Here is a 13,877-nt window from a genome sequence, read left to right on the forward strand (position 1 = left end):
GGTGTAAATTAAAATTTGTTTTTACCATTATGGCTAAAAGTTCGGTTGGTTTTTATGTTTGTTTTTTGGCTTTGCAAATTACAAGGAGATGGACTACTCATGGGGCGTTGGTGCAATTTCCGGTGGGGAAATATATTAGTTTAACGTTGACACTGAATTGGCCCAATCACTATTATCAATAGTAATTCCCACGTGTTTCTTTTTTTAACCCCTGACTAACTAAGCGGCCATTGGTTCGTTTCTTGACTGACAGAGGGATACTCCAATCAGACTTTTTAAATGCTTTCCGCATTCCCTGCAGCGTGCGAGGGTTTTTGTATAGACTGATTACTGCATGGTTTTAGTTTTTTTTTTTTTAATAAAGTGCTTTTAAATACATATCCGCGGGATGGAAACGGGACAGAATAAAGCAGGTTCTTCAGGAAGACGCCGCAAAATGTGCCAAAATGTGTCGCAGAATCAGTACCTGTAGCTGAAGCTAGTGACGGACGGCGGTGGCGGCTAACCTTGGGTAAGCTGCACAGATATTACCGTTTTAAACGGCCTAATTTGAAGATGTTAAGATGTGAGTAATTCATGATATGCTATTAAAAGTTTATGTTTTGATAGTAGAATGTGGAAGACAGTGAATATATATGTCTCTCTCTCGGTGACACGCAGTGTTCATCTGCATTTATTTAATACTAAGTTGTCTTGAAGTTACAGTCATATCTTCAATTTCTCAGGTCTGTTCTACGTTTTTCCCGTTTCTTTCTCCTACAAACATAAGCACAAACAGTAGGAAGAATAATATTGAGTGTAGATTTTTCAGAATATAATTAATGGCAATGTTTAAAAATGTGTATTCAATGTGTCCACTCTCATGAATTTACGCTTACTCACTTTATGGCTTTAGTTATTTAAGTATCGTTAAAAATATTTTATACCCAGCTTCACTTGGCTTAACAAAGCTACAGAAATGCTAAACTAAGAACTTTCAAAATATACTATATGTGGTAGCAAGTCTTTCGAGATTTATGGAGAATTAGCCAAAGTTTTTTTTTTTTGTTTGTTTTATACTGTAACTGATTTGTTGATTTTCTAGTCTGATTCAACAGCTGTCATTTGAAATGGCCAAGTTACATCTTAAACATGGAGATAATAAAAAGTACGTATCTTGATATTCACTGAAAAAAATTTGAAAACGTACTCTGTCTCATCAGATTGGTTACAGCCCAGACAGAGTTTGTCAGCCTTGACTCATTTTTACCAGAGTGATCCATGATAGTGAAGAGGCTTCACAGACATGGGGGGCCATGTCCTCAGTCACTCTTGTGGAATGCACTCTAGTAATATCTTCTGTCTCACACACGCACTCGCACACACCTGTGTTTTTTCTCTCTCATAAAATGCCAAAATGCCGACAGTTGAAACAGGGTCTGGAAGAGTTCAGACCTTTGTCCCGTCAGGGTTTGTCAGTCATGATCTCAACATCTCATCAAACTTAAAATTCCACAGACAGAGTGTCAGTCAAGCTCCGTCCTGGACTTTAACAAAACCATTACAGAACAAGTCACTTGACTTTTTTTTCCCCACTAGAAACTTGACCATAACCACTGTGGCTGAATTCTATTACTGTTATGTTCTTTCTCTGTGAAGTGGTCACTTTGAATAGAAGCAGAACCTCAGAGCGCTGCCACTTTCCCAGTTTATTCAAAAAGAATTATACCAGAGGCCAAACAAGCTTTAACAAGAGCGTCATCAGAGCCTGAATTTGTTGTTGCACGTGCTCCTACAACCTCAGATAAATTGAATGCAGCCAGAACATGCTGGGTTTTCACATAAAAATCTTTGATTTGGTAAGTCTTGTTTTGTGTGTGTGTGTTTTTTTTTTGTCTTTTTTTGTTCCCTCAGATTCCATTGGGTAGCAGCAGAGGACTTTACAGGGCAGCACTTAGTGTGAAATCGGAGTGTGTGTGTCTCTGAGTGTGTGTGTAAGAAACTGCGTAGGTCTATAAAAAGCATGGTGGTCTTTCGGTTTGACCTTACAGGTTCAAATATACCTTCAGAAAAGAAGCCCATCTTCGTTTTTCACTGGTATTTCACATCACGGTGGGAAGTTCCCTCATTAATGCAGGCTGCGACGAAAACACGAGGTGTAAATTCCCTCTGTGATGGAAGACGAAATTAATCACACTATTTTATCACAAATATCTCCATAAAACAAAAGCATTGTTTGATGTGTATATAAAACAGCAATGTTTGAGAAACATCTGCTAAGTGAAAGGAATCCAGCGCCTGCGTTGCCTTCAGGGAGCAAAGATATGACTGTCAGTCTGTGGCTTTTCACTGAGGAGAATCATGTGGGTTTTATTTCTCCTCATGGTTCTGCTCTGCCCTGGGCAAAAAAAAGAGAGATTATAATGTAAGATTTATCTGTTTGGAATAAATGGAAGTTCATAGTACAGTAGAGGGCCAGGCCTATATAAGAACTATATAGAAAGATTTCACAGAAAATGCTGGAAAGCATGAGTTTGCACCAAAGAAGGGAAATGCGTTTTGCACACAGAAGCTTTTTGTTAAATCTGTTTTGGTACAATTTGAAATATTTGTAATTTATCTTATGCATATGTTTCCTCGTTGCATTCCTTTTGTCTTATTCTTAAAAATGTATTTCCTAGGCCATTTCTTGTTAGCTATTGCTGCTAATATTGTTTGACTCATGTTTTTTTTCTTTTGAACTACATTTTTTAGAAATAATTTTGACTTATATTTTGTCTTAATTGTGTTCAGTTTTGATGTCAGTGTCACTTGTTATTCTATGTAAATAGTTTACATTAAGATAATATTTGAGCTCAAAGTTGTCAACTTGGTATTTTTGCTAATGTGAAGTTATCTGTCAGCTGAAAAATATTTTGTGCTAGCGTAGTTGTAGCTGTACTATTTGCTGTATTTTTACTCTAACTTTCACCTACATTGACAATTTTAATTCTACAAAATCTTGAAAAGTCTGTTATGTAGTGGACAGAAAAGGTTAATGGGGGTTCCATTTTAACTTGAATTTAGCAAAAGCTAAACTAAGAAATTTTAGTAATAAAATTAAAATCAACAATACTGAAAACTAGAGAATTTTCCAAAATTTAAGGAAAGGATTTTCCCTTCAAGGGAATTTGTTTTGCATCATTCAAGGTCAAAGACATAAAAATGTCTGCTGTAGTATCACTAAAGACGACATTCTGTTGAGCTAATGGACAGAAACGATCTCTAAACCTCTCTTAAACAGTCCATCGATAAATTAAATCTACAGGACCATTCTTAGCGCTGTTACAAAAGCACGTGTACAGACAGTATAAGCGTCAAACCATTATTAGGCGACAGGAAAACCACTACTGCGTTTATGCCTTCTCGCCACCAGAGGTCAGAATGCAACTGTAATACTGCCCCCTCTGATGTAAGAGAAGTTTTACACTTTATTAAAATGTGGTTTCCGAGAGAATTGAACAGGTGTTTAAAAAAGTTGGCGATTCATCTTTTGTTTTAATGTTTTCATTAGTCTTGATATCAAAATACTGTAGACTCTGGGGCGAGGGGGAGCGGGGGTCCACCAATTCTGGATCCAGTTCAAAAACTCCTTAAAGGTTTTCCAAGGTTCATGACTTAGGGCATGAACTTAAAGACACTCTGGGGATTTTTTCCAATTGTGAAGGTACAAGGTTTATTTTGAACATGGCTAATCCCCAAAGCCTCTGGTCGTCAGGACTGATGGGGTTTCAGACAATCTTGCCGTGTTTATTTTAGTGGTGTCTTGAGTATTCAGAGTGTTTATTTGTCAATTGACTTACTGCATGAGTCAGGACCCGAACAAACTGGACCTTGGTTGTTTTTTTTCTTCGTCAAGGAACCACTTCTCAAAAAAACATGTGTTTTTGATGTAGCAGAATAGTCAGATAATTTGTTTAAATGATTGTGCTTTTTCCCCTCTTTTCCTAATTCCTTTCCTAATTTTTCTAAAATAAAGTCAAGCATTTAAAATACAAGATAATTAAAATTAACACATGACATGAAAAAGTTAGTTTTAAGTCCTGTCTTAAAAATTATTATAATTTGGATTCAGAACTTCAGAACCAGATCAGTTGATTTTACCTATATACTTTTACCTATGTATCTGTTATGTTTTTTACCTATTTTTCTTTTCTTCTTTCTAACACTTGAAGTGAAGTGATATGGATCACAAAATGTCTGAAATGGTCAAAATGATGAAAGATGTTAGAGCAGAGCAAACTGGATTGGCCAGAAATATCGAAAAAGTTACAAAATGTTTTAGGCTTGTATAAAGATGGTAACAAAAACTCACTATAAAATGTCTTTAAAAACAGTCAGTTACTATTTACAAACCTGATATAAAAAAAGTATTTCAGTTAAAACAGAGGGCAGCCTGTTTAAACTGATCTCAGAAACAGGGAGAAACACTACTTAACTCTTTCTTTGACTTTTTCCTGCTGGTATTTTTAGTCATTTTTATCAGCATCACCTCCTTTGTCCATCACCCTGTGGGTCCTTGCCCCCTTCCTTCAGCCAATTAGTCAAAAAGCTTCAAAAAGAGGACAGTGGTTTGGTTGCTACAGTAACCCCCTGCGCGCGCACACACACACACACACACACACACACAAACACACACACTTTTGTGGTGAAGCTGAGAATTACTTGATAAATAACAAGAATAATTTCATAATAATTTTATTTCTTTTATGGCTAGTGGTGAGCTGATCCTTCCCATCTCCTCGCCTCTTATTTTTAATGACAGATTTTTCCAGTTCAGTTGCATTTCTGCCACCTATTTAAAACCATTTTATGAATTTTCTGCTGAATGTAATGTATTGTATTGTGGCTTATTTTTAAGGAAACAGTTTATTTTACTTGCGATGACTGTTTGGTTTAATGTCAATGCAGACTCCTGATTAAATATCTGACTCTGTTACAGAAAGATCATCTGAGCTGGAGATGAGGACACAGAAGTGTGACGGATGGTAATACGTGGTAAATTCAAAGAAAAGGAAAAAATGATTCTGATGTCGACAAATGCAGTCGTGCAGAACATTAGAATAAAGTGGGAGGAGAACAGGAGAAATAGAGGGGAGGGGATTGGTCTGCCAACTGCTTTCTCCCTGCTCCCCCTTCTCTAACCCTCTCTTCCTCTCTCTGAGCCCCCTCCTCACACTTAGTTTTCTCTCTCTCTCTCTCTCTCTCCCCTCTCTCCCTAAAATTCGTTGACAGACAAGTCAGCTTTTGCATCAGCCTCCTCCAGCTCATCGGGCATCTTCTCTACTGTCCTCCTCTCCTCCCTCAGCTCCTCACTAATCCCCCTGCTCCTCGGTTCCTCCGCTGACTGATACTGTACTTCTGCTACAAGTGCTTCCTATGCTGCTTCTGTTCTCTTCTTCCTCAGGCTGATTGTCCTCTTCCTCCTCTTTTTTTCTCATCATCATTATCTGCAGGCCACAATGGTGAACAGATAACTGCTCCATCAAGACCATGGGTGCCTGCCTCTGCAAAGGTCACAAAGGTCAGTGTCCAACTGTTTTTGCGTGTGTGTTTGTGTAAGTGTGTCTGTGTGTGTGTTTGTGTTTGAAGGCTTTGGTCAGAGGAGACTGAACTAAAGAGAATGGAACATCAGAGTGAATAACCAATCATTTCTAAATCCAGCTAGGACAGACTGACATCAGTGAAATATCAAGAGCACACATGAAGGGCAAAAACTACCTTGATTACATTTTCAATAGCAATAACACAAACTAAATCCTAGCACGACTGCACTGACACTCAAACTTACTGGACTGAATCTGCAGTCTTACTTTTGGAGACAGTTCTCAGAGGTTGGAGGGTTGATGACAGGGATTGTGAGGATCAGTGGAGGAAAGCTGTGACAGCTCTTAGAGATGTCAAACTGTTGTGACTGGAAGATGGGACCAGGGTTGTCATTTTGTCTTTTTAATATTTACTACACGCCAGTGGTTTAGGTAAATATTCAGGGACATTTTGATACATTTACAAAATGATCTAATTTAAAAAGAACATGAGCAGAAAATTGCCAAACATTCACCAAAACACAGCTTCAGATAGTTAGAACATCGATCTGTGACAACTCCCAGCAGCACTTATTACTTTTTCACACATTTGCAGGTTGATTGTGTAGTGCAGACTAAAAATAATTTAAGTGTCTTTTGTTCAGTGATGGGGCAGCTTTTAACAAAGGATGGAGGGCAACGACAGCAGCACTTTCAAGGTGCGAAGGAACATAAGTGGAGAGAAAAACCATGGTGGCTGGAGTCAAACAGATAACGAATGTATTCAAATGTATTAATGTGTGTGTACATGTATGAAACAGAATCGGTTATGTTATTTTGCTACCTTTTATGGCCTTTTTTATTTTATTTGCTTGTTAAACAGCTTGTTGAAACCTTGTACATTGTACAAAGATAAAAAAAGTTACACATTCCATTTAAAAAAAAATAAAAACAGAGTTACAAGTAATTAAGCGAGATGAAAGAAGTCTTAAATAAAGCAATGTATTTAATTATTTTATTATTTATAACCTGAATTTAACCAAGATAGATTGACAAAGATTAAATACTCTTTTTGACGATGGACAGCACAGTTCCTCCAAGATAAAAAAACACAATAAATAATATGTTTTAGTCAGGGACTGCCTTATGATTTACAAGAACAAACTCTGGGATTTGTTTCTGGAAGCAACAATTTCTAGAATATTTATATAATAAAAATAATAATTAATTTCTTATTTGGTCCTAAATATGAAGGCATTAATCCAAGGCCTGAAAAATAATAATTTGATTGTGGATGACCCCATGATTGGTTAAAAATGTTGATCTAACAATTATTGTAAATCACCTTTATCTAAAAGGAGGTGTTGTGAAATTCAAACCTTTACCTTTTTGTTACATGCATCTTATAAATAATATCACAGTGGTCCACATAAACTTAAATATGGGAGCAACAAGTATTTGGCTTCATATTAAATGCAAAAAAGAATCCATATTTATTCATATCCAGGTTAATTCTAGCCTAATTTGTTAGAAATTAATGAGAAATAGAAGGATTGATCAAGTATCATGTCTGTCTGCGTGTCAGGGTCTGTGGCCTCCCTGTTTGCACAGTACCTTGCCATACCACATGGGGGCGGGGTTTGCTTTCTGTGCCTTTCTATTTTAGAACCATTTGACAGAACATTATTTCTGCTTCTCTGTCACAAAGTAGAAGGAAGCTGCAAACTGCAGTCAGGTCTGTGTTAGGATTATGAATTACCTGATAATGGGTCTGTTCGGTTTGATACTACTTGCAGAATAATATTGGCCACCAGGTGCACCTGTGCTCTCGGCTGTCTATAAAAAGCTATAAATAATAGGTGTAGAGCCCTTTCAGGTCGAAGACAAGGAAAAAGTCCATGCCGCTCCATCTGTCTATGTGCTCAGTAAGTACAAAGATGTCTCGCCTCCTGTTGCTGAAGGGTTTCCATAGTGATGGCCACTTGTTTTGAAGATACCTCCCAAGGGATACCCCAGACCTGTTTATGAGTTGGTCTGAGTGTGTGTGTGTCCTTTTCCTTAATGATAATTATCAGGGCTCTCACTCACATTTTGTTTCCTCGTGTCATTCTAGAGCGTTATTACAATCAGTTAAAAACGAAAATGTTTCTAAAACTAAAACATGTTGACAGGCTCCATGAAATGAATTTATGAATCTCAGTCTCTCTCACTATCGGCATGATGCCTAATTACACACAAACACACACATACACAGCACATTGAACACCTATTGATAACCATAACTAATGGCAATGTATTTATTTAACAAGAGCTGTGATCTGCAACCTGTGAAACATCAGCTTCTCTGCATTGGCTCCTTGAGATCATCATGAATGTTTGTGAATAAGTCAAATTCAGCCTGGCTGTGCTTTTAACCAAAACCATTCATGACTAATACAGCACATCAGTCAGTATTGCTTCAAAATTGGACATAATTGGACCAGATTCTGCATGAGGAGCACTCTCTTTCTCTTTCTCTGTTTCACTCTCTGTCTGTCTGTCTCTCTCCCTCTTTTTTGGTGTTCTTTTTTTTTTTTACAATGTTAACAACGTCTGTTTTTATGTGATTCTGGACAGATCTCCACCTTCCAATGACAGTACTGCAGGATCAGACTGAGGAGGGTCAGACATCCACTGCCAAGGTCAGTGAAAACCTCCCATTGGTCCTATTTGTGCATTTATCTCACAATTATAGACTTTAACAACATATTTCATACCTTTCTTTTTTTTTTTTTTTTTTTTTTGGTGTTCTTTTCTTTAGAACTAAAGTCCTTCAGTGTATTTTGTATAACAAGGGAAGCTCAGTTTTAGGCAAATACACTGATATATGTAATGAGAGACACAGTAGAAAACATTTAAGATTTCCCCCCCTTTTTATTGTTGTGAATTAGGACATTTAAAAATTAAGAAAAGCAGATTATTATAATATTATTTCTTTCCTCACATTAAAAGATTTAACAGAGCAGTGAAGGTGTTTGCATTTTAGCCTGCTTAAAAGTGTAAGATGCAAGCTTAGTGCCTGCTGGGCCTGAGCCAAAACATTCACAGCCATTAAATCTATAATAAAATAAAAAACAACTCGAGGTATATGCCTGACAAATTAGGGGATTCAGTCACCAACTGAAAATGTATTCTTTAACTTATTAACCTTAACCTAAAACAAAAGCTACAATGTAATCATTGACCTTCAATTACTAATGCACTTCAATCATGTCTGGAATACAGTTTAAAATATCCTAATTTAAACTGTCACCACAACTGCAATAAAAGCACGTTCAGAAATACAGATGAATTCAAATGATCCTGATGGTTTGAAAATGACTATACAATCTGACTTGGTCCTAAAGGGAAACCAAGAAACAACAATATTTTAGCCAACAAGGATGTTGGGTTTCTCACTGTGGTCATTTTACATTTAACCTTTCCTGTACTTTTATATTGTCTATAAAACTTAATTTTGTACTGGTCTCCAGCTGTTGGATTTGGAAGCAAACATCATGTGTTCATGAGTCTGTATTTACCAACAATCTTTTTTTATTTGCTCCATCTACAAAAATACTTTGTTTTTTTCCCAGTGGCCAAAACACTAAGAAATCTGTTTGAAGAGCTGTTCCTCTTTTTTTTTCTTTTTTTTTTTTACAATGGGTATTTTTAGGGAAACAACTAAATCTCTTTTATTGCAGCTCATCCAGGTGGGCTGAGGGTGCTGCTGGATTTCCAAAGATGATCTGCTGTCATGCTGTCCACTGTCATTATCACCCTTTCACTCAAAAAGTGTATTTGAGTCAAGAGAGAAGAAAAGTGTATGTGTGTCTGTTTTTATGTATGTGCGTTCCTAGTGCAACAGTATTTGAAGGGGACACTTAAAATGTTACTTGTGGTGACAGTTTATCCTTCCCTTCCTTACACATCTGCCTTAATTGCAGAAGGTTCTGGGTTCAAGTCCCAGAGCAACCACATATCCCTGATGGCAGTCTGTGTGGGTTGCAAAGATATGACTGTAGAAACGTATTATCTATAAGGAGATAATAGACCATGTACTATAAGAAATGGACAGAGTACATTTATACGTTGTGGTTAGAGGATAAGGTCATGGGATTGCACAGGAAGTACTCTGCAGTTTGCAGGGTTAAATCTATGTAACATCACTCTTAAATCTACTCTATGGAACATGATGTATTCTGTCTCTGTTTAGGATAAATCACCCTGTTATTACAAACCTGGTCCTTAAAACACTAAACCATGGGCTTCTCTTATTTGCCACTGCAAAGGGTGGCATCATTGTCCAATAGTAGCTTGTCAAATGTCAATGTCACTGACATCAGGTGGTCAGTGAACACCACCAATTCTCTGGCATTTTGAAACCCACATGGTAGGGATGTCATCATCCAACCATGTGACCTTGGTGCAAATCCTGCTGTACATACTGATCCACATAATGTAGTGTGGGAAGGATAATAGGAAAAGCATTCAGCTTGGCAACTGTTCTAAAATAATGATTTGATATCACCTTCTTTTTTTTTCTTTTTAGTTCCTGTATAATGTTGCTACATTATTATTATTATTATTATTATTATTATACACCCTACGTACAGGATGGTCAGAACCCCTCCAATGGCAACATGGCAGATAAAGGCAGCCACTATGACATCGGGGAGCTCGCCACGTCCTCTCTGATGGGTGAGACTGGATACACACAAAAACACACTACTTCTTTTTTTGGTCTCCATCTAGCTGTTATTCAAACGCTACTTAGTGAGCTTGCATACTGCAAAAAAAAAAGACCTGATATGGTCAATTGATTTAATAAATAGCAATTTCCTCAGTGTAGGATCAATCAAGTTCAAGCTAATCTAATCTGATGTCCAATAAGCGGTTGATATTATCAGACATCCCTAGTCCTTTTACTTCCTTTACCTCACTCTCTCTGTTTCTATTTCCTCTCCTTGTGTGTCTGCCTCATCTCCACGGTCGCTGTCTCCCTCAGTGAGAGGTTAATTATCAGCGTTAATGTCTTATTCCTTGCTAAACTTTTCCCGTTGAACGCTCCGTTATTGCTCTGACAGTATAATTATGGAGCCCAAAGAGAACCTCATGAATATGTCAGACAAACATGCAGACAGTAAGACAGGCGGCTGAGGGGCTGACACCTGCTCTTTCACAGTTGCTCTCGCTTGATCACTTTTCAGCTATAGGTCTGGAGATGAAGATGCAGAGTGGAGATGACATCAGCTGGAAAGAGCTGACAGTATACAAAATTAAGATTTAATGAATGTATTTAAATTTCGAATAATATACTGTGCCATATTTGGTTTTTGTCTGACTTATAGTAAAGTGAGAATTTCTGAACAGTTGATGGCTAGAGTTCAGAGAGCTGCTCTGTTATGTAGTGAAGGTTAGATTGCAAATATATACAGTTGTACTGCTATAACTGAAGTTCTCTAAGTACATAGGATTATTGACCTGTTGTGCTTTCCTATCATGGGACAATTAATATTTCTAACAGTTTTAAATACCCTTCAAATTTGAGACTAAATTGAATTTTTTACCACTTTGAGGTGGAAACATACTCAAAGTCTGTGAAGAAAGTTGTTTCAGTCTGGTCTTAAGCTGATCCTACCCCTCCCTCACCACAGCCTTCTACTTCCTTGGTTTTCTGCCCAGATATACCCCAACCCATTTCTGTATAATCTTCCCTTCAAAATTACCTGATGACTGTCTGGGTAAGAGTAATTAAACTAAAATAATTACTGGCCATAATGGAAAATGAATATAATTTTAAGTGTGTGCTTCCCCTCACCATTTTAAGAAAAAGGGTTTGTTTTATTCACATAAAGACTATGCTAATCTGACATTTAGGTGAAGAAAATATTCAGAGAAACTCAGCATCTGCCTTAGGAGCAGCCAGTGTCTAAAATAGGCTCCCGTTCATTAGCTGCACTCTGCCATTGACTGCACAAAGAAACACTGTGCTGGTGAAAATGACTTCCAAAAATGCCCATAAAAACAAAACCGAAAAAAACCAACAGAAAGGATTTTCCTGCTGGTGTCTTGTTATTTACGTCAATGCAGCACAGCTTTTACACCACAAGCAGCAGCAAGAGCAGAGTCTCACAACAGAGTTGTCACAGTGTGAACACAAGGTGAGACAGCAGTGGGTGTCATGGCGTATAACAAAACACAGTCTGTTGAGATCATTTCAAAATAACACGCATATTTTCTTCTCACTTTCAAGTTAACCAGACTCTCTTCCTGTAAGTCTTCACTGTCTGGTATCCTTCCATTCTCAAGTCCTGACATTTTCTGTCTCTTTTATGTTATAATTCTATTTCTTAATCTTTATTTTATTTTGTTCTAAATCACCTTTTCAATCTATTTTTTACTAATTAATTAATAATAATAATAATAGTGATACATTTGTGGGTTATTTATTAATTATTTGTCTATGAAGAAACGTCTTTATACCTTAGCAAAGGTTATATTTTATTTTCACCTGATTCTCTTAGACATGTTTATTGTCCAACATTATAGTCATGCTTAGATACATTACAACATATTTTAAACATATTTATATTTCTGTGTTTCCAGCAGCCACTGTTACAATAGGGATTATTGAAAGGGCAGTGGCAACAACTCTCAGCCTCCACTTTCTGCAGATAAACAACAACAACAACAACTAACTGTTTAACAGAAGCCGAAAATGACTCTCTGTTTCTGGACCTCGTGACTTTTCATTCCCTAAAATGACTCCCATACGTCATCACTGTAAGATATTTGTCACTCGCTCACAGTTAACGTCTGTAACATGGGGACATCGTGTCTGAGGTGAATCAGAGTCGACTGACTCAATATCAATCAGTCAAAATGTGAGCCAGTCACCTGAGGGAACAAATTGCTCACTGTGTTTGTGATTGTATTTTGAAATTAGATTTTCTGTACACGTGGGCTTCATGCAGAGCTGCAGCGATGCTCTTTAAATCAAACAAAAACAAAAACAATCATCATCTGCACTGCACTGCACTGCACTGTGAAGTCCAATCCAGTAAAAATGACAGAAAACATTGTTACTTTCATTTATCAATTATTATTCTGTAAATGGTCTTTTATTTGTAAGTGAAGGTTTTTATCCATTTAATTTCTCTCTCACCCATCTGCAGTCTCCCCTTTACTTTACTTTGTCTCCCTCGCCTCCTACCTCACCAGGGTTTGCCACATCCCACATCGTTTTCAGCCACATTAGCCTTTATCTAATCCTCTCCATCAAGATTCATTGCTCTTCTCCTCTCTTTATTTAGGTCTGGTGGCCACGATAAAGGAGCATATCACAAAGCCGACAGCCATGGCCCAGGGGCGAGTTGCCCACCTGATTGAGTGGAAGGGTTGGGGTGGAGGGGGTGAAGCAAGAGGTGGGGGCAACTGGGCCTACGGTAAAGGAGGAGGAGGCTGGGCAGGGATGGGAGCAGATCTACAGGAGGATGAACAACTCTACTCACAAATGACGGATGAAATCAAGGAGGCTCGCTTCGCTGCAGGTGAGAACGAAGGACCAGAATCCACTTGGATAAACAGGACACGTGGTCACTGGAGATAAAGTGATGCTCAACCCCCTGCAGGCATTGTTTTATTCAATTGGTTTCTGCACAGGGAATGGCACCAAAAAAAACCAATCCATATCCCCTCAGATGTCCACGCACTGTGACTCAAATCTGATGCACTTATTGAATAAACCTCTATTTTTCATGGTGGTGAAAAACAACAGCGAGTTCTGCTTCTGAGAAAAGCACAGTGTAATGTGTTCTGTGGTCTGGCAGGTGTAGCAGAGCAGTTCGCTCTGGCCGAAGCCTCCATGAACATTTGGTCAATGAACGACAGCATTACTGAGCAACCTTGCAGCAGCTTACAAGGTTAGTCTGATAAACAAAATGAAAAAGCTTGGATGTAAGCACCAAGAGAAGGTTAACTGACCTTAAAATTTAGACCAAAACGTAATCAATAGTTAATTAGTATTACTAGCAGTAGACCATGAATGGACCATGTGACTGACTGTTCTTCTTCCTCCTCCCTCTCATCAGCAGCAGCACAGACTCACTTCTTGTCCCAGTTCCTGCTGGACGGTGGCAGCATTGGCATCCCCCAGCATCTGTACAGCCTTCACACACAGACCTATGGCATCAGCAGACCCACAAACTTGGTCCCGGTGTCACTGCTGGACTCCATGCCCCACACATTGGCTGCACAGCAGGACAAAGACCAAGCCTTTACGGACAGAAACACAGAGGCAGCCGCCGCCCCCGG

At 38.1% G+C, this 13,877-nt stretch overlaps 1 protein-coding gene across 1 annotated transcript; it reads left to right on the top strand.

Annotated features, from left to right (window-relative positions):
- Positions 1 to 60: 60 nt before the first annotated feature.
- On the top strand, positions 61 to 13,872 carry fam131c (family with sequence similarity 131 member C; the record flags this gene model as incomplete). Its single annotated transcript, XM_025059120.1, has 8 exons — positions 61 to 511; positions 4,961 to 5,016; positions 5,475 to 5,542; positions 8,160 to 8,224; positions 10,178 to 10,262; positions 12,878 to 13,114; positions 13,394 to 13,486; positions 13,655 to 13,872. Coding segments are annotated over exons 3-8 (729 nt in total), but the record flags the coding sequence as incomplete, so codon positions are not given.
- Positions 13,873 to 13,877: the final 5 nt, after the last annotated feature.

Source organism: Cynoglossus semilaevis, chromosome 10 (genome assembly GCF_000523025.1).
Source record: "Cynoglossus semilaevis isolate Cse_v1.0 chromosome 10, Cse_v1.0, whole genome shotgun sequence".
Classification (NCBI taxonomy): domain Eukaryota; kingdom Metazoa; phylum Chordata; class Actinopteri; order Pleuronectiformes; family Cynoglossidae; genus Cynoglossus; species Cynoglossus semilaevis.